The sequence below is a fragment of the Erinaceus europaeus genome, chromosome 10 (assembly GCF_950295315.1).
Source record: "Erinaceus europaeus chromosome 10, mEriEur2.1, whole genome shotgun sequence".
Lineage (NCBI taxonomy): Eukaryota > Metazoa > Chordata > Mammalia > Eulipotyphla > Erinaceidae > Erinaceus > Erinaceus europaeus.
Genome location: NC_080171.1, coordinates 124585910 through 124604384, shown reverse-complemented (window position 1 = coordinate 124604384; position 18475 = coordinate 124585910). Strand labels below are relative to the sequence as shown.

The following is an 18475-nucleotide window of genomic DNA, read 5'->3' as shown; positions in this document are numbered from 1 at the left end:
CATATTTTGGGTGTCCTTGTGTAATTTATATAGAGTTTTAAAAAAATTAATAAATGAGCCGGACAATTCTAAATTCTTTGCATGGATTTGTTTTTGTCTCCCTAGTGGGGTAGGGCTCTGGGAGGTGGGGTTCCAGGACTCGCTGGTGAATTTGTTTGCCCAGAGAACTCAGGTTGGCGTCATGGTAGCATCTGCAATTTGGTGGCTGAAAAGCATTAAGATTAAAGCAGAACAAATTGGTGATCAGGAATCTAGAGGTTAAGAGCATAGCAGAGAGACCAGGCATAGCGGGTTAAGCGCACATGGCGTGAAACGCAAGGACCTGCATAGGTTCCCAGTTCTAGCCCCCGCCTCCCCACCTGCAGGGAGGTCGATTCACAAGCAATGAAGCAGGCCTGCAGGTGTCTGTCTTTCTCTCCCCATCTTCCCCTCCTCTCTCCATTTCTCTCTGTCTTATCAAACAACAATGACAGCAACAACAATAATAATAACAACAATATAAATTAGGGCAATAAAAGGAAAAAAAATTAAAAATAGGATGCTTTAAAAAAGAGTATAGTGGTCCAGGAGATGATGTAGTGCATAAAGCATCGGACTTTCAAGCATGAGGTCCTGAGTTCAATCCCTGGCAGTACATGTACCAGAGTGATGTCTGGTTCTTTCTCTCTCTTCCTATCTTTCTCATTTATAAATAAACAAAACCTTAAAAAAAAAAAAAAACATAGATTTAGGGTCTTCATGTTGGGAGAAGCTGGGAAGTCTATTTTAGGTATATTCCAAATTGCCCATGACTTTGCTATTTATGCCTGAACCCAACAGCTAACATGCAAGTGGGCTGAATGTATTGTCTGGGAAGATGGTGTCAGAGTTGGAAATAGGCCTGGAAAGCGGGATCAGGGCAGAGAGTAGCTCCCAAATATGGAAAGAGTATATAAGTACCATTAACTGCAAACCCCATTGATCTGACCCAGGGCCCATGTCTAATCAGATGGGGCATTTTTTTTATTTGATGGAGGCACAGTGACGTAGATAGGAAGGGGGGGGGACGGGGGGAGGGGACGACGACACACCTGTAGCACTGCTCAAGCACTCGAAAAGCTCCTCTGGAAGTAGAGACCAGGGTCTTGAACCTGGGTCCTTGTGTTCTACCAGGCGCCCTGCCTGACTCTTGTGATGTAAATTCAACAGTAGATTCCTCTAAAGTACAAGTTAAATTTGAGCTGTTTTGACCTAGGAGATTATCATATTCATTTTTAAATTATAGTTGATATCTTTTCCAGTTTAATTTGGTTAGTATGTATAGAGAAAACGTCTCCATTAAATTCCTCAGATGTACTCAGTTATTAGTTCTTTCTCACATGCAATCTGTAGCAAGTGCTTTCTTCATAAGAGTTCTTACTGTAACTTGAGACTCTACATGATTATTGTCAATTCGTAAGTGATTTTTTTTGTGTAATTAGTCAGTCTGTCTGGTTTATTTACTTTTGTAGCTTTTCTATGCATTCCAAGATGACCGCTATCTCTACATGGTGATGGAGTACATGCCTGGTGGAGACCTTGTCAACTTGATGAGCAACTATGATGTGCCTGAAAAGTGGGCGAGGTTCTACACTGCAGAGGTGGTTCTCGCGTTGGATGCAATCCACTCCATGGGCTTTATTCATAGGTAAACGTTCAGCTGAAAAGCTGAATGTTCTAAACATTTATTAGAATTTCTCACTACAAATTCACCTGTTCCCCCATATGACACTGGGAAGATTTCAGAATTTGTTTTACCATTTTAGTTGAATGCTTATATAAGTGTAGTCTTTATCTCATAGTCTGATCACACAGCTTTTATATGGTGTTTTGAAAATGAAATTCATAAGGTGATTTTCTAAACTGCATGGCAAAATATAAAGCACTGCTAATTTTACATAAAAATTACTCTGATGTGTTATGTATGGATTTTGAACATACATATAGCTGCTTTGACTTAATGACTAACCCATTTTATCCATTAAAAGAATAATTCTAGGCAGATAAGATAGCATGACAGTTATACAAAAGCTTTCATAGTTGAGGCCCCAGAAGTCCAAGATTCAGTCTCCCCACTGAGAATAATAATAATGACCATAGTAACATAATAACATGTTTTGTAAAAACCAATAGACTCCAATCTATTATAACTGGACTAACGCAGACTACCCCTGTCCTAGGGGTGCTCACATACTACTGTATTTAAAATCACTTTTTTTTTTTTTGGGTGGCTAGTCTCTTTCAACTTACTTGATTTTCTCCTGGAATAATTAAACCACATAAAGAGTAGTGATTATAACAACTTTTGAGGCATTGCCACCCTGATGTAGTTTAATTTGTAGATTTGGATCAAGAGCACACACAGCAGCCGTGTCTAGATTGAGGTAGTATGCATGGCCTTCAGTAACTGCCTTGTCAGGGAGTTGGGTGGTAGCACAGTGGGTTAAGCGCATGTGGTGCAAAGGGCAAGGACCAGCGTAAGGATCCCGGTTCGAGCCCCTGGCTCCCCACCTGCAGGGGAGTTGCTTCACAAGCAGTGAAGCAGGTCAGCAGGTGTCTCTCTGTCTCTCCCCCTCTGTCTTCCCCTCCTCCCTCTATTTCTTTGTGTCCTATCCAATGACGATATCAACAATAATAAAAACAATAAGGGCAACAAAAAGGAAATAAATAAATACATATTTAAAAAATTTTAAAAATATATAATAACTGCCATGTCTGACTTGGATCACTGTCTGGCCTGCTCAGAATTGTTCTTTTTGTTCCCATCCCCTCCAGAGATGTGAAGCCTGATAATATGCTGCTGGACAAGTCTGGACATTTGAAGTTAGCAGATTTTGGTACTTGTATGAAGATGAATAAGGTCAAATAATCAGATTTTAAATGCATTTTTACTAATTCAAGATAGATGATCATTAAGAAACACTGTAAGAGTTTGCTAGCCATATCTGGCCATGTAGCTAGTTGGTGGTGATGACCTGTCTTGTTTGTTAGAGTAGACGCAGTGAGTTTAATGTTGTGTTAGTAATGTATCAACTGATGGCACCTTTCTGTGGCCGTATGTTCTAAATTCTCTATAACGGTTCTATAATATAGCTTATTGGTCACTAGAAATGGGAATTAGTTTAAATGTCAATGAATATTAATAGCAGTATTAAAATTAGACTTTCATAATAGCTGACTTTAGTACTCTAATTTTTAACATTTAACATTTTACTTAGGTCTTCATAACATGTAGAAGATCTTTTTCTTTTTAAAAAATTTTTTATTATCGTTATTGTATTTATTGGATAGAGACAGCCAGAAATCGAGAGGAAAGGAGATGATAGGGAGAGAGACAGAGAGACACCCGCAGCCTTGTTTCACTACTTGTGAAGCTTTCCCCCTGAGGTGAGGAGTGGGGGGCTCAACCCAAGCCTTTGCACACTGTGACATTTGCCACCACCCAGCTGTGAAGATCTTTTTCTAAAAAAAAATGTATTGGGAGTCGGGCAGTAGTGCAGCGGGTTAAATGCACGTGGCACAAAGGGCAGGGACCGGCGTAAGGATCCTGGTTCGAGCCCCTGGCTCCCCACCTGCAGGGGAGTTGCTTCACAGGTGGTGAAACAGGTCTGCAGGTGTCTGTCTTTCTCTCCCCTCTCTGTTTTCCCTACCTCTCTCCATTTCTCTCTGTCCTATCTAACAATGACGACATCAGTAACAACAACAATAACTACAACAATAGTTAAAAAAAAAAAACAAGGACAACAAAAGGGAAAATAAATATTTTTAAAAAGATGTATTAACACCAGAGTGAGAGGACAAGAGAGAGAAGCACAAAGTCACTCTGACACAGGAGATGCTGGGGATCACACTCTAGGCCTCATGTTTGAGAGCCTACCTAACACTTGGCACTATTCGCCTCGATGCCTCATAAAGAAGATCTTGGTGGCACAAAGCGCAAGGACCAGCATGAGGATCCTGGTTTGAGCTCCTGGCTCCCCACCTGCAGGGGGTCCTTTCACAGGCCACAAACAGGTCTGCAGGTGTCTGTCTTTCTTTCTCCCTCTGTCTTCCCCATCTCCATTTTTTTCTGTCCTATCCAACAATGATGACATCAATAACAATAATAACTAAAACAACGATGAAAAACAAGGGCAACAAAAGGGAAAATATATATATAGAGAGAAGATCTTAATGCTTATTTTGGGTAATTTGTTTTTAGATAATGATGTATGTCCATAGCTAGAGGCATAAATACACTGTTTATTTTACAGCTGGAGCAGGTTATTTTCTTTGAAACTTCTATAAAACAATAATCCAGAAGCTGTATTATTGATTAGAAGGAAATATTATATCCAAACTCATGTGTAAACAATTAATTATAACTGTACTATATTTATGCCAGCTAAAATAAGTAAAAAATACAAACTTTTTTTTTAGATAAAGTGTTAATAATGTACTACTGACATATTTGTCTATGAAAAAACATAGAAAATGGGAGCCGGGCAGTAGCGCAGCAGGTTAAGCACACGTGGTGCAAAGCGCAAGGACCAGCGTAAGGATTCCGGTTCGAGCCCCCGGCTCCCCACCTGCAGGGGAGTCGCTTCACAGGCGGTGAAGCAGGTCTGCAGGTGTCTGTCTTTCTCTCCCCCTCTCTGTCTGCCCCCCCCCTCCATTTCTCTCTGTCCTATCCAACAGCAACAACATCAATAACAGCAACAATAAAACAAGGGCAACAAAAGGGAATGAATAAATAAAATATTTTTAAAAAATACATAAAATAAGATAAAACCTAGAAAATATGCAACCAATTGATGTGTGCATAATACTCTGTACTCTTTACCCTTTGCCTATATACATGCTTCCCACTTACTGTTTGTGTATTCAGTTCTTGTATATGCTCTCTACTGTTTCTAGCATGGTTATATTGAACGGTTACTTTCAATGTATATACATATATGTTAACATATATACATATACATACATATTAATGTTTTTAACTGTTTCAACCCACTTGCCCCTCAGTCTTTTTGCATTGGTTTATATCCTTGTTCTCTGAAATTAAGATAAAGCTGAGAAAATAGTGGTGGTGTATCTTTTTAGTAAGTTTTATTATAAAACAGAAATCACTGATTCATCCATAATATGCACAGTCTATGTGCAATGTCTATGTGCAATGTCTATCTAGTATGTGTATATGATTGAGCTGTTTGTAAATTCTTGGCAAGCTTGTATTAGGCTTTGGTGTAGTATACAGCCAGAGACTTAGAATTCTACAGGTCAAATTAAGAAAAGTCACTAAGATTATTGAGACTTCATTCTTGTATTCTAATTTGAGAATTTATCTGCCACTCTTTTTAGGAAGGTATGGTACGATGTGATACAGCAGTTGGAACTCCCGATTATATTTCACCGGAAGTACTGAAATCTCAGGGTGGTGATGGATACTATGGACGAGAGTGTGACTGGTGGTCGGTTGGGGTATTTTTATATGAAATGCTTGTAGGTGAGTGAAGGGAGATTTTATATACCTCTAAGTTAGGTGAACATCCCAGAAGTTACCACCTAACTTCATCTGATAAAATGCTAAGAGTGCTAGTTTTGTTTGTAGGAAGCAAACTTCATCTAGGCTTGCTTTGTGTGTTTTCAGAAGCTCTTTAGAGACTTAGAGCAATTTTATAACTTGTTTCATTTTATATGTTAAAAGTACGTGTTTCTGGGGGCTGGGCTGTTACACAGTGGGCTAAGCGCACATAGCGCAATGCCCAAGGACTGGCATTAGGATCCAGGTTCGAGGCATTAGGATCCAGGTTCGAGCCCCCAGCTCCACACCTGCAGTGGGGTCGCTTCACAGGTAGTAAAGCAGGTCTGCAGGTGTCTGTCTTTCTTTCCGCCTCTCTGTCTTCCCCTCCTTTCTCAATTTCTCTCTGTCCTATACAATAACAAGGGCAACAAAAATGGAAACAATCTTCCTCTAGGAGCAGTGGAATTGTAGTGCAGGCACTGAGCCCCAGCAATAACCCCAGAGGCAAAAAAAAAAAAGTATGTGTTTACTGCATTTTGATGATCTTTAAGCAGATAACACTGACTCTCTGAAATTGATTTTTTGTTTAATGTTGTTTTATTTTGCTTTTATGTTTTATGTCAATTTTTCAGGTGATACACCTTTTTATGCTGATTCTCTGGTTGGAACGTACAGTAAGATTATGAACCATAAAAACTCACTTACCTTCCCTGATGATAATGATATTTCAAAAGAAGCAAAAAATCTTATTTGTGCCTTCCTTACTGACAGGTAATTATAATATTAATACTGAATGACTATTCTAAGGAGGCTTTTTTGTTGTTGCTCAGATTTTGAAGTCTATATCTACTCTGTTCTGTTCATTGGAATGCAAATGTTACTGTTCCCTACATCTTTCGTGACAATGAAGCATAATATGATCTTAACAAATTAGCATCTCTGAAATTAGGGTGCCTCTTAAAATCAACTGCATGTGATAATTCAGAAAGATTTTCCCAAGTGATAGAAAAATTATGTCAGTTGATGTGATTTCAGACAACACTATTTTGTATAATTGAAAATTGCTCAGACACAGGGCATAAATATTCTTGCCTGGCTGGCTTTGCGAGTGGGACAGAGACGACCAGGGACTCATGGCTGAGCTGGGAACACAGTTCAATCTTTATTGATGAGCGGGGGATGCATTTCAGCAATCTAATCTCTTCTAATTTAATCTCTCTTCATTCGAAAGCCCTGTCTTTTATGTCTCCTGAGGCTGAAGTGTCAGACAGTGGAAGTACGTAGCATAGGGGGTGGGGAGTAGGAAACTATCTTTCGAACCAGTGGGGATTAAACCAATGAAAACAATGATTATGTAAATAGACTACAACATCAAGCAATGCAACAGAAGGGGTCTTAGAAGCAGAATTTAGAAGCATACCAACATATTCTCATTTTAAAAAGGTATATATTTGAGTTAATAAGTGTGTTAACCTGATTGGGAAAATCATTTAAGTGATATGTACATTAAATCAATGATTTCACTTTAAACATTTCAGTATTTTGTCGATTGTACATCTGTGTTGGGAAAGAGATTTGTTGTGTGTGGTGTGTGCTTGCTTGATGAAGTGAAGTAAATAAGTAAATAATGACAAGCTATAACATACTATTTCCTTGTTTTTTTCCCCTTTTTAAATTTTTTTTTTTTTTTTTTTTGCCTCCTGGGTTATTGCTGGGGCTTAGTGCCTTCACCATGAATCCCCTGCTCCTGAAGGCCTCCCCCCCCCCCACTTTTGTTGCCCTTGTTGTTGTAATCTTGTTGTGGTTATTATTGTTGTTGATGATGTCATTCATAGTTGGATAGGACAGAGAGAAATGGAGAGAGGAGAGGAAGACAGAGGGGGAGAGAAAGACAGACACCTGCAGACCTGCTTCATTGCCTGTGAAGTGTCTTCACTGCAGGTGGGGAGCTGGGGACCTCAAACCAGGATCCTTACGCCGGTCCTTGAGCTTTGCGCCTCGTGACCTTAACCCGCTGCCCTACTGCCTGACCCCCCCCCCCAAATATTTTTATTTATTGGATAGAGTTAGAGAAATTGAGAAGTGGGGAAGAGATACCTGCAGCCCTGCTTCACAAAGCTTTCCCCCTGCAGGTGGGGACCAGGGTCTTGAACCTGGATCCTTAAGCATTCTAACTAGGTGCACTACCACCTGGCCCCTTTTGTATTCAACAAGCATTTTTATATCTTTGTGGTTTTGTTTTAAAAACAAAAATGATGTAATATACTACTATAATTTACTTTCTAAACACCAATCAGGTGACTTACTGGGATTATATTTTCATTTATGCTTGTGTATTATTGATTTAAATAATAGGGAAAGCTAGTACATTTAAATATTTCTGTTTGATACTTTAATTAAAGTTAACCTCCTCTAAAAGTTATTATAATTTTTTTTCCTCCATGGTTATTTCTGGGGCCCATTGCTTGCACTACAAATCCACTGCTCCTGGAGGCCACTTTTTTCCTTTTGTTACCCTTGTTTATCGTTATTATCATTGTTGTTGTAATTGCTGTTATTGTTGTTGGATAGGATAGAGAGAAATTGAGAAAGGAGTGGAAGACAGGGATAAGAAAGATAGACACCTGCAGACCTGCTTCACTGCCCTGAAGCACCCCCCCCCCCCCCCCGCATGTGGGAACCGGGTCCTTATGCCCGTCCTTGCGCTTAGCACCGTGTGTGCTTTTAACCTGCTGCGCTACTGCCTGCCCTCACAAATTATTTACTATATATAGAGAGAAGTATTCTGAGTTAGTGATATATTCCATATAACTATAGAGGGGCTCCCTAATCCAGTCTGGGATACTCAGTGTCTTCTTTTGAAGAAATTTTATAATCCCATGAAGATATTTAGAATTCAGTGTATTCTTTTTGGTTTTGTTTGAGCAATGGATTTTCTTACCTACATGACTCCACTACTTGTGGTAGGACCCCCCGCCCCCATTAGAGGTTATGGGACACAGAGCAGATACCCCAGTGCACGTGGGCATACACTGTTCATAAGCTTCTCCTCTGCATGGTGCTCCCATGTGGTAACTAGGGACACTTAAGCCAGCTCTTCACACATGACAGTGTGTGCGCTAGCAGTGAGCTGTCTCCCTGCCCTAGTACTCTTACTTTTTGTTTTTCCCCTTTTACCTCCAGGGTGATTGCTGGGGCTCAGTGCCTGCACTATGAATCCACTGCTCCTGGAGGCTTTTTTTTTTTTCCCTTTTTGTTGCCCTTGTTTTTATGTTTGTTGTTATTGTTGTTACTGCTGTCGTTGTTGGATAGGACAGAGAGAAATGGAGGGGGGGGAGAAGGAGAGACATCTGCAGACCTACTTCACCGCTGGTGAAGCAACCCCCCTGCAAATGGGGAGCTGTAGGCTCGAACTGGGGTTCTTACTCAGTTCCTTGTGCTTTGCGCCATGTGCGCTGCACTACTGCCCAACCCCCACTCACTCTTCACCCCCACTCACTGTTCATGAGCAGTTGAAAACAGTATGCTCCTCTTCCAAATGATCTAAAGGCACCTTTTAAAAATACTTTTATCTCGGGAGTCGAGCAGTAGCACACTGGTTAAGCGCAGGTGGCGCAAAGCTCAAGGACCAGCGTAAGGATCCCAGTTGGAGCCCGGCTCCCCCCACCTGCAGGGGAGTCGCTTTACAGGCAGTGAAGCAGGTCTGCAGGTGTCTTTCTCTCCCCTTCTTTGTCTTCCCCTCCTCTCTCCATTTCTCTCTGTCCTATCCAACAATGATGACATCAATAACAACAATAATAATGACCACAACAATATAACAAGGGCAACAACAGGGAAAATAAATAAATATAAAAAAATTAAAATCAAAATACTTTATCTCTAGGACCACTGAAGTAAGTTTGTGTGTGTGTGTATGTGTCCAGAATACTGCTCAGATGGTTCTGCTGAGCATGGAGCTTATGATTTTGTGATTGTAGAGCCTCAGGCATGAAAGTTGTTTGTATAATCACTATGCTATCTTCCCAGCCCAATAACTTGTCCTTTTTATAGCTTCCAAGTTATGTGATGTCAGTTAGTTGTCATTGTTTTTTTTTTTTTTTTTTTTACTGGTCTGAAATAAATGAAAAGGAAATTTTATTATTTACTTGTTTTATGATACAGGGCTTTAGACAGGAATATATGCATTTTTTAAAGGAACCATAAGACTGTGCTTCACGGAATGTGTGTCTTCGTTATATACTCTAACTCTGTTCTGAGTCCTCCATTTATATATCTAATATTATTATTTAGATTTGCTGATCAATTTCCCTTTTAAAATTCTATGTATATAAGTATTTTAGATTGAGGTATAAACTGACATGCTAATTTCACATGGTGATTTGATATTTCTGTAATATCATGGTCTGATCACCACAGAAGTAAGCTAATATCTGTGCCCATGTATTTTAAATTTAAAATGTCTTTTTTTTTTTTTTTTTTTTTTGGCTAAGAACCTGTTCCTTTATTTGAAAATTTTGGGGAGGCCAGATATGGAAGAGATACACAAATGTAAATAAAGGCATGTCTACTGTGTACTAAACTATTAACATGAGTAACTCAGATTAGGATAGATGACAATGGCTAGTCTCTTAAAATTAAATGTGACATTAACACTAGTTTCCCAAAGACAAGTGGAGATTTACTACACAGACAGGAGACTGTGAACCAAGTGTAGAGGATTCTTTTTTTTTTTTTTTTTTACCCACTGCGCTACCGCCCCACTCCCTCCCCTCTCTATCTTTAAAATAATAATAATAAAAGTAAAGAAGGACCAGCAGAATAGTTCACTTGGATAATGCACTGCTTTGCCATGTGCACAATCCAGATTCTAGCCTGGCCCCATTGTATGGAAGGATGTTTCTGTGCGCAGGTCACCTGTATATAATAAAATTAAAAATTAAAGAATGAAAAACTGGGCAGGGAAGATCACCCAGCGGTACTGCATGTGTGCCAGCTCCCCAAGTTCATTCTTTAGCATTTTGATGAAAAAAAAGAAAGAAGAATTTTTTTTTTAAAAAAATAATTTTTGTGTATTTACTTAGTCCCTTTTGTTAAAATGTCTTTATGGGTTATTTCTTTAGTATTATTGATTGCAAGGAATGTGTGACTTTACCACTGTTTTTGAAAGAAATTACAGGAAAATGCTTGTTTATTTGTTATGGTCATGAGAACAGGTGAGTGGTTCAGATGCATCTTTGGTCAATTAAAAAGTCATCGACTATCAACATAGTCCAGTTCTCATGCTCTGTCTGTAAGAATTGCTTTAATTTGTACTTTCTTTAAACTGAAATTATGCTTCCAGTATATGTACTTTAATGTTGTAAATGGTAAGTAACTTTGGTCCTTCCCTCCATATGCAGAGAGGTGAGATTAGGACGAAACGGTGTAGAAGAAATCAAGCGACATCTCTTCTTCAAAAATGACCAGTGGGCTTGGGAAACACTTCGAGACAGTAAGTAGTTTTCTCATACATGACAGCAAACATATAAAGGCCACTGTAAGGTGTTTGTGGATACTGCACAGTACCCCCCCATACGCAGTTTTGCAGAGTGTAGCTTCAGTTCCCCACAGTTTACTGTGGGCCAAAAATATGAGTTAGAGGAAAATATTTTGAGGGAGATTCTTAATATTCACATACTTTTATGCATGTACATGTATGGACTGTGGCTTTGCGACTCATGACTCCACTGGCCCCAGGGGACTGAAAAGGGCTGGCACGGCGCTATTGCGCACGTGGTGTTATTTCTCCTGCTACTTCTTTCAGAAACCTCCCTGTGGTTGAAGCTGAGGGCTTCAGCGGAGCTCCTTGAACATGGCAAGGTGTGCTCTCCACACGGGAGCCCCTTCTGCCCCCATCCACATAACTTTTATTATGTTTTTGATTGTTTTTTCCTGTTGTTACTATTGCTCTCTTTGTCACAACTGTGTGTATATCAGAGAAGACACAGTGTAGGGCGAAGTACTGCTGCCAGTTGTAGCCATTCACTGGGCACAGCTGTATCTGATGAAGGTCCACATGTGGGTCAGTGGATCCTCTTGAGATCGTGTCTCATGTGAGTCAGTTTAGGAAAATAGATACCATGTAAGCCTTTCTGTCGCTTTATTGTGACTGGCACGGCAGGAGAGCAGACCAAGATTCCCCACCATCTGTCAAAAGGCGCATTTCTGTAAACGAGGCAGGGTGGGGATATAGATGGACTCAGCACAAGTGACACAGATCAGTCTCTGCTTATCCCGTTTTTCTTCCATACTTGGTCAGGTTCTGCCTGCATCAGATATGGACGGAACCAAGATGGTTCAGTGAAGTGGAGACTTAACTTTTTAATGATGGTAGGTCATTTCTGAGCATTTCTTCACATGGCTATAGAACCAGTTCCTGCTCTGTGAAGATGCTCTTTCAGTTGTGAATAGGTTGGCTAGTGTGTCCCCTTGCATTTGATCCTATAACTAAGAATATTAACTAGCTCCCGACCAGGAGCAGCCTGCCCAGCAGGTAACCGCAATGGGTTTCCAGTAGGGAGAGACCCCACAACAGGTTTGTTCTTAGGTAATCAGAGTATTTGATGACGCTGGAAATGCTATATGAGCCTTCTCTAACCCCCTACTCAAGATACTAAATTGAAATGTATCTATGGAATAGACTTGGGCTCAGCAATCATAATATTTGACCTTCTGTGGATTGCTTTTTGTTTTATACTTTAGATTCTCCTTGTAGATGAAATCAATAAATAAGAGGTATTGAAATTAAAATTTAACTCGCATGGATAGAAAGTTTTTTCCCTCATTCTTACTAAAACCTGAAATATAAAGACATAGTTGTTAATATCAGAGTTCAAGGCTTGGTCCAGCAGTAACACTCATAACTTGAATGCATGAAGTCTCGAGCTTAATTTCTGACACCATATGGAACAGTTGAGTAGTGTTTTGGCCTTTCCCCCCCCCCCCACAAAACAATAATGAAAATTGAGGAAAATATTTTAATCTGTATAGAGATACAGAATATGTTTGAGTCTGTCAGATTTATAGCCTGCTATTGAGAAACAGAAACAAAAGTAAGTAATGTGTTAATTTTTAGTCAGAGAACATATTCCTGTTTCAAGATAGTTAGGGGCCAACAAGATAGTTGCCCGGATAATGTGCTCCCTTTGTCATGGGCATGACTGAGGTTCAGGCCTGAGCACACCATAATGAGGAAGCTTGTTACAGTGGTAGCTTTCTCTTGCCTTTGTCTTTCTAAAATTCAGACTGGAGTCATGCGGTCCCAGTGATGGCCAGTAATAATAATAATGAAAATTACACAGTGTGTTACAGAAAATCTTATTCGCCACAGCTGATTAAATCATAATGGCACACGAAGCAGTGTATAAGTAACTGTAGAACAGCCCTACAATAAATAACTCAGAATAGTAGGAGAGAGCGGAGCCATTAAAATGCACACTGTCTTGTGTAGGGCTCTGGCTTTGAGCCTCAGCACTCTATGGGAGCACCTCAGTGCTAGGTGAGGCATCACACAAGGTGGAATGGGACTGGGTGTCTCTCCCTCTATCTGAATTAAAAAAAAAAAAAAGGAAGAGGTAGTCGGGCGGTAGCACAGCGGATTAAGCGCAGGTGGCAAGAAGCACAAGGACCGGTAAGGATCCCAGTTCGAGCCCCCAGCTCCCCACCTGCAGGGGAGTTGCTTCACAGGTGGTGAAGCAGGTCTGCAGGTGTCTGTCTTTCTCTCCCTCTCTCTGTCTTCCCCTCCTCTCTCCATTTCTCTCTGTCCTATTCAACAATGATGACATCAGTAATAACAATAACTACAATAATAAAAAAAGGGCAACAAAAGGGAAAATAAATATTAAAAAAATGTATTAAAAAAAGAAAAGAAAAGAAAGTTGGCTCTGGAGCAGTGGACTCATGCATTTGCAAGTCCCTAGCAGTACAAAAATCAAAACTGGTGGAAATAGACAGCATAATGGTTATGCAAACAGACTCTCATGCCTGAGGCTCCAGAATCCCAGGTTCAATCCCTCGTACCACCATCAGCCATAGCTGAACAGTACCCTGGTTTAAAAAAAAAAAAAATCAAAATAGTGAGATTATTTTCTGTTCTATTTGAAGAACGGGTAATAATTAGGAGAGAAAGTAGTCTAGTCAACAAAGACTGTTGAACACCTCCTGTATACTGAGCATTTTTCTACTTTAGGCACTAGAAAAATAGTCGTAATCAACAGTTCTTACCTTGTGAATTCTTAGTCTAGTGGAGTTGGAGAATATGAACCAGTGGCATTTTAATAGTATTTAAAAATTTCTGTGGTCTGGTAGGTGGCACAGTGGATAAAGCACTGGACTCTCAAGCATGAGGTCCCAAGTTCAGTCCTGGGCAGCACATGTACCACAGAGATATCTGGTGTTCTCTCTCTTTCTCTCTCTTCCTATCTCATTAATAAAAAATAAAATCTTTTTAAAAATCCTTCTTAAAAAGTATTTTTTTTATTTTACATTCTTGAAAGGTACAGAGAGACCAGAATACTGCTCACCTCTGGCTGATTGTGGTGCTGGGGATTGAACCTGGGATGTCAGAGCCTCAGGCATTAGAGTCTTTTTTTTTTTTTAATTGCTCACTAAGATTTTTTTTAAAAGGTTTTTTTATTATTTATTTATTTATTTATTCCCTTTTGTTGCCCTTGTTGTTTTATTGTTGTAGTTCTTGTTGTTGGATAAGAGAGAGAGAAATGAAGAGAGCTGGGGAAGACAGAAGGGGAGAGAAAGACAGACACCTGCAGACCTGCTTCACCGCCTGTGAAGCGACCCCCCTGCAGGTGGGGAGCTGGGGGCTCAAACCGGGATCCTTACGCCGGTCCTTGTGCTTTGTGCTACATATGCTTAACCCGCTGCTCTACTGCTCGACTCCCAAGAGTCTTTTGCAGACTCCCCAGCCTGCTTAAACTTCCTTTACAAAGTATAAATGCTTATGAAAACAAGGTGTGAATTTCCTCCACAATGCAGATCAAACTGACTTCATATTTCAAGAATTTATGTAATGAGATAATTTTGTTTCTTATCATTTCTGTATCTTTTAAAGATTTGTATACTTACGTATGGTTTTGCTGGAGTGTTCATAGATTAGTAATATAAACATTTTGATGACTTTTCTTTATTCTAATAGCTCCTGTCTTAAGGCTATTATAAAAAAGTGCAATTTGTAGAACTTATTCTTTTCCTGTTCCTTCTCCTACCTTTCTTCACTTCCTAACCCTACAATACCGAGAATATTTTTATTCTGAGTTGACCTTTGTGACCTTCTAAGTTTATAAATTACGTAACAGTCATGATTAAAAATTTTTATTCTTCAATTTTCTTTGGCAATATTGCTTTTTTGGGGCGAGAACTTGTTCTCTTAGTTTTACAGTTCAGGTGTCAACAGCTTGCGGTGTCAGTGTTCACATTAAGTTCTTTGCTCGTGTAGGGCCAGAATTTCCAGGAGCTCCTTAATCGGATTCATTATTAATTTAGAGACACTGTATCTAGATTTTCAATTACTTCTTCCACTCATTTGAGATCGAATTTTAAAAAAGTAATGAAAGTGAGAATAAAGACAGGGAACAAAATAAGTGCAAATACCTAAATAACTTGTCCTCGTGTCAACTCCCTAAAGTTCTAGTGTGTACAATACAGAACAACAGAAACTTTAAATAGAACATAGGATTCCAAAAACAAGGCAACACTGAGTATAATTTGTCATGCTGTAATTTGTATTTTTTAATATTTATTTATTTTGCATAAAAACAGAAATTGATAGGGAGAGGGTATACAGAGCCGCCCCTGCAGCACTGTTTTGCCACTCGAGAAGCTTTCCCTACAGGTGGGGGCTGGGGGATTGAACCCAGCTCCTTGTGTGCCATAATGTGTCTGCTCAGCCAAATGCATCACCATCCAGCCCCTTCATGCTATAATTTTCAAATAACCTTTTCTGTAATTCTAATTGTTTTGCATATGTTATGCAAAACAATTCATCAGTTGATGGGTACTGTTAATAAAACTTACTATAATAGTATTTAACTCATTGTGAATTTGTGGCTTAGAAGTAGTCGTTAATATGGGATTTTTGCTTTATTTTCATATTAAATCTGAAGTGAACTATTTTTGTTTCTGCGTTTAGCTGTAGCACCAGTTGTACCTGATTTAAGTAGTGACATTGATACAAGTAACTTTGATGATTTGGAAGAAGATAAAGGAGATGAAGAAACATTTCCTATACCTAAAGCTTTTGTTGGCAACCAGCTGCCTTTTGTAGGATTTACCTACTATAGCAACCGTAGGTAAGTGTGCTAGACTTTAATTTTACTGGTTCTGTTGTATTTATATTATTTTCCTAGGAATATGTGAACATTAATATTTGAAGTAAATTTAATTGTATGTAAATAGGTATCTTAATATGTCATTTTCCAGCAATGCCTAATACCCTAGAATTTGGTATTTCTTTCAGACACACCTATGTTTTTTGTTTGTTTGTTTTTTATTTCTTTATTGGGGAATTAATGTTTTGCATTCAACAGTAAATATAATAGTTTGTACATGCATAACATTCCCCAGTTTCCCATATAACAATACAACCCCCACTAGGTCCTCTGTCATCCTTCATGGACCTGTATTCTCCCCACTCACCCACCCCAGAGTCTTTTACTTTGGTGCGATATGCCAATTTCATTTCAGGTTCTACTTGTGTTTTCTTTCTTTTTTTTTTTTTTTCAAATATTTTATTTATTTATTCCCTTTTGTTGCCCTTGTTGTTTTATTGTTGTAGTTATTATTGTTGTTGTCGTCGTTGTTGGATAGGACAGAGAGAAATGGAGAGAGGAGGGGAAGACAGAGGGGGGGAGAGAAAGATAGACACCTGCAGACCTGCTTCACTGCCTGTGAAGCGACTCCCCTGCAGGTGGGGAGCCGGGGTTCGAACCGGGATCCTTAAGCCAGTCCTTGCGCTTTGCGCCACCTGCGCTTAACCCGCTGCGCTACAGCCCGACTCCCTACTTGTGTTTTCTTTTCTGATCTTGTTTCTTAATTTCTGCCTGAGACTGAGATCACCCCATATTGATCCTTCTGTTTCTGACTTATTTCACTTAACATGAATTTTTCAAAGTCATCCAAGATCGGCTGAAAATGGTAAAGTCACTATTTTTTTACAGCTGAGTAGTATTCCATTGTGTATATATACCACAACTTGCTCAGCCACTCACCTGTTGTTGGACACCTGGGTTGCTTCCAGGCTTTCTCTATTACAAATTGTGCTGCCAAGAACACAGCTGTGTACACAGATCTTTTTGGATGGATGTGTTGGGTTCCTTAGGATCTATCCCTAGGAGAGGAATTGCAGGATTATAGGGTAGGTCCATTTCTAGCCTTCTAAGAGTTCTCCAGACTGTTCTCCACAGAGGTTGGACCAATTTACATTCCTACCAGCAGTGTAGGAGGGTTCCTTTAACCCCACACCCTCTCCAGCATTTGCTGCTGTTACCTTTTCTGATGTATGACATTCTCACAGGAGTGAGGTGGTATCTCGTTGTTGTCTTTATTTTCATTTCTCTGACAGTCAGAGACTTGGAGCATTTTTTTCATGTGTTTCTCGGCCTTTTGGATCTCTTCTGTGGTGAATATTCTGTCCAAGTCCTCCCCCCATTTTTGGATGGGGTTATTTGTTGTCTTGTTGTTGACTTTGGCAAGCTCTTTATATATGTTGGTTATTAAACTCTTATCTGATGTATGGCATGTAAAGATCTTCTCCCATTCTATGAGGGGTCTCTCGGTTTGGGTAGTGGTTGCTTTTGCTGTACAGAAGCATTTTAATTGGATGTAGTCCCATAGGTTTATACTTGCTTTAGTCTTCTTTGTAATTGGATTCATTTCATTGAAGATGTCTTTAAAATTTATGTGGAAAAGAGTTCTGCCAATATTTTCCTCTAAGTTTCTGATAGTTTGTGGTCTAACATCCAAGTCCTTGATCCACTTGGAATTTACTTTTGTATTTGGTGAAATACAGTGATTCAGTTTCATTCTTCTGCATGTTTCAACCCATTTTTTCCAACACCATTTGTTGAAGAGGCTCTGCTTTCCCCATGTAATAGCCTGGGCCCCTTTGTCAAAGATTAGATGTCCATACGTGTGGGGGCTCATTTCTGGGCTCTCAGTTCTATTCCATTGGTCAGTGTGTCTATTCATGTTCCAGTACCAAGCAGTTTTGATGACAGTGGCCCTATAATACAATTTGAGATCTGGGAATGTGATGCCTCCAGTTCTGTTCTTTTTTCTCAAGATTGTTTTGGCAATTCTAGGTCTTTTCTGGTTCCAGATAAACATTGGTAGCATTTGTTCTATTCTCCTAAAAAATGTGCTTGGGATCTTGATGGGGATAGCACTAAATTTGTAGATGGCTCTGGGTAGTATATTCATTTTGATGATGTTAATTCTTCCAACCCACAAACATGGAATATCTTTCCACTTCTTTGTGTCTTTTTCAATTTCTTTGAGTAGTGACTCATAATTTTCAGTATACAAGTCTTTCACTTCTTTGGTTAGGTTTATTCCTAGATATTTTATTGTTTTGTTGCTATAGTAAAAGGAATTGATTTCTGGATTTCAGTTTCTTCTAACTTAGTGTTTGCATAGAGGAATGCCACTGACTTTTGAATGTTAATTTTGTAGCCTGACACCTTACTGTATTGCCTGATGATTTCCAGAAGTTTCTTGCTGGATTCCTTAGGTTTTTCCATGTACACTATCATGTCATCTGCAAATAAGGAGAGTTTGACTTCTTCTCTTCCAATCTGTATCCCTTTAATTCCTTGCTCCAGCCTGATTGCTATGGCAAGAACTTCCAACATTATGTTGAAAAGTAATGGTGATAGAGGGCAGCCCTGTCTAGTACCTGATCTA

The 18475-nt window shown here is 39.4% G+C and overlaps 1 protein-coding gene across 2 annotated transcripts in view; it reads left to right on the top strand.

Moving 5' to 3' along the window:
* ROCK1 (Rho associated coiled-coil containing protein kinase 1) overlaps positions 1-18475 on the top strand; it is a 104989-nt gene that overhangs the window by 33608 nt on the left and 52906 nt on the right. For both annotated transcript variants that reach the window (XM_060200766.1, XM_060200765.1), the window contains exons 5-10: positions 1491-1666; positions 2794-2878; positions 5359-5503; positions 6154-6292; positions 10921-11012; positions 15705-15864. In XM_060200766.1, coding sequence (XP_060056749.1) covers positions 1491-1666; positions 2794-2878; positions 5359-5503; positions 6154-6292; positions 10921-11012; positions 15705-15864 — 797 coding nt within the window. The remainder of the gene's footprint in view (positions 1-1490; positions 1667-2793; positions 2879-5358; positions 5504-6153; positions 6293-10920; positions 11013-15704; positions 15865-18475) is intronic.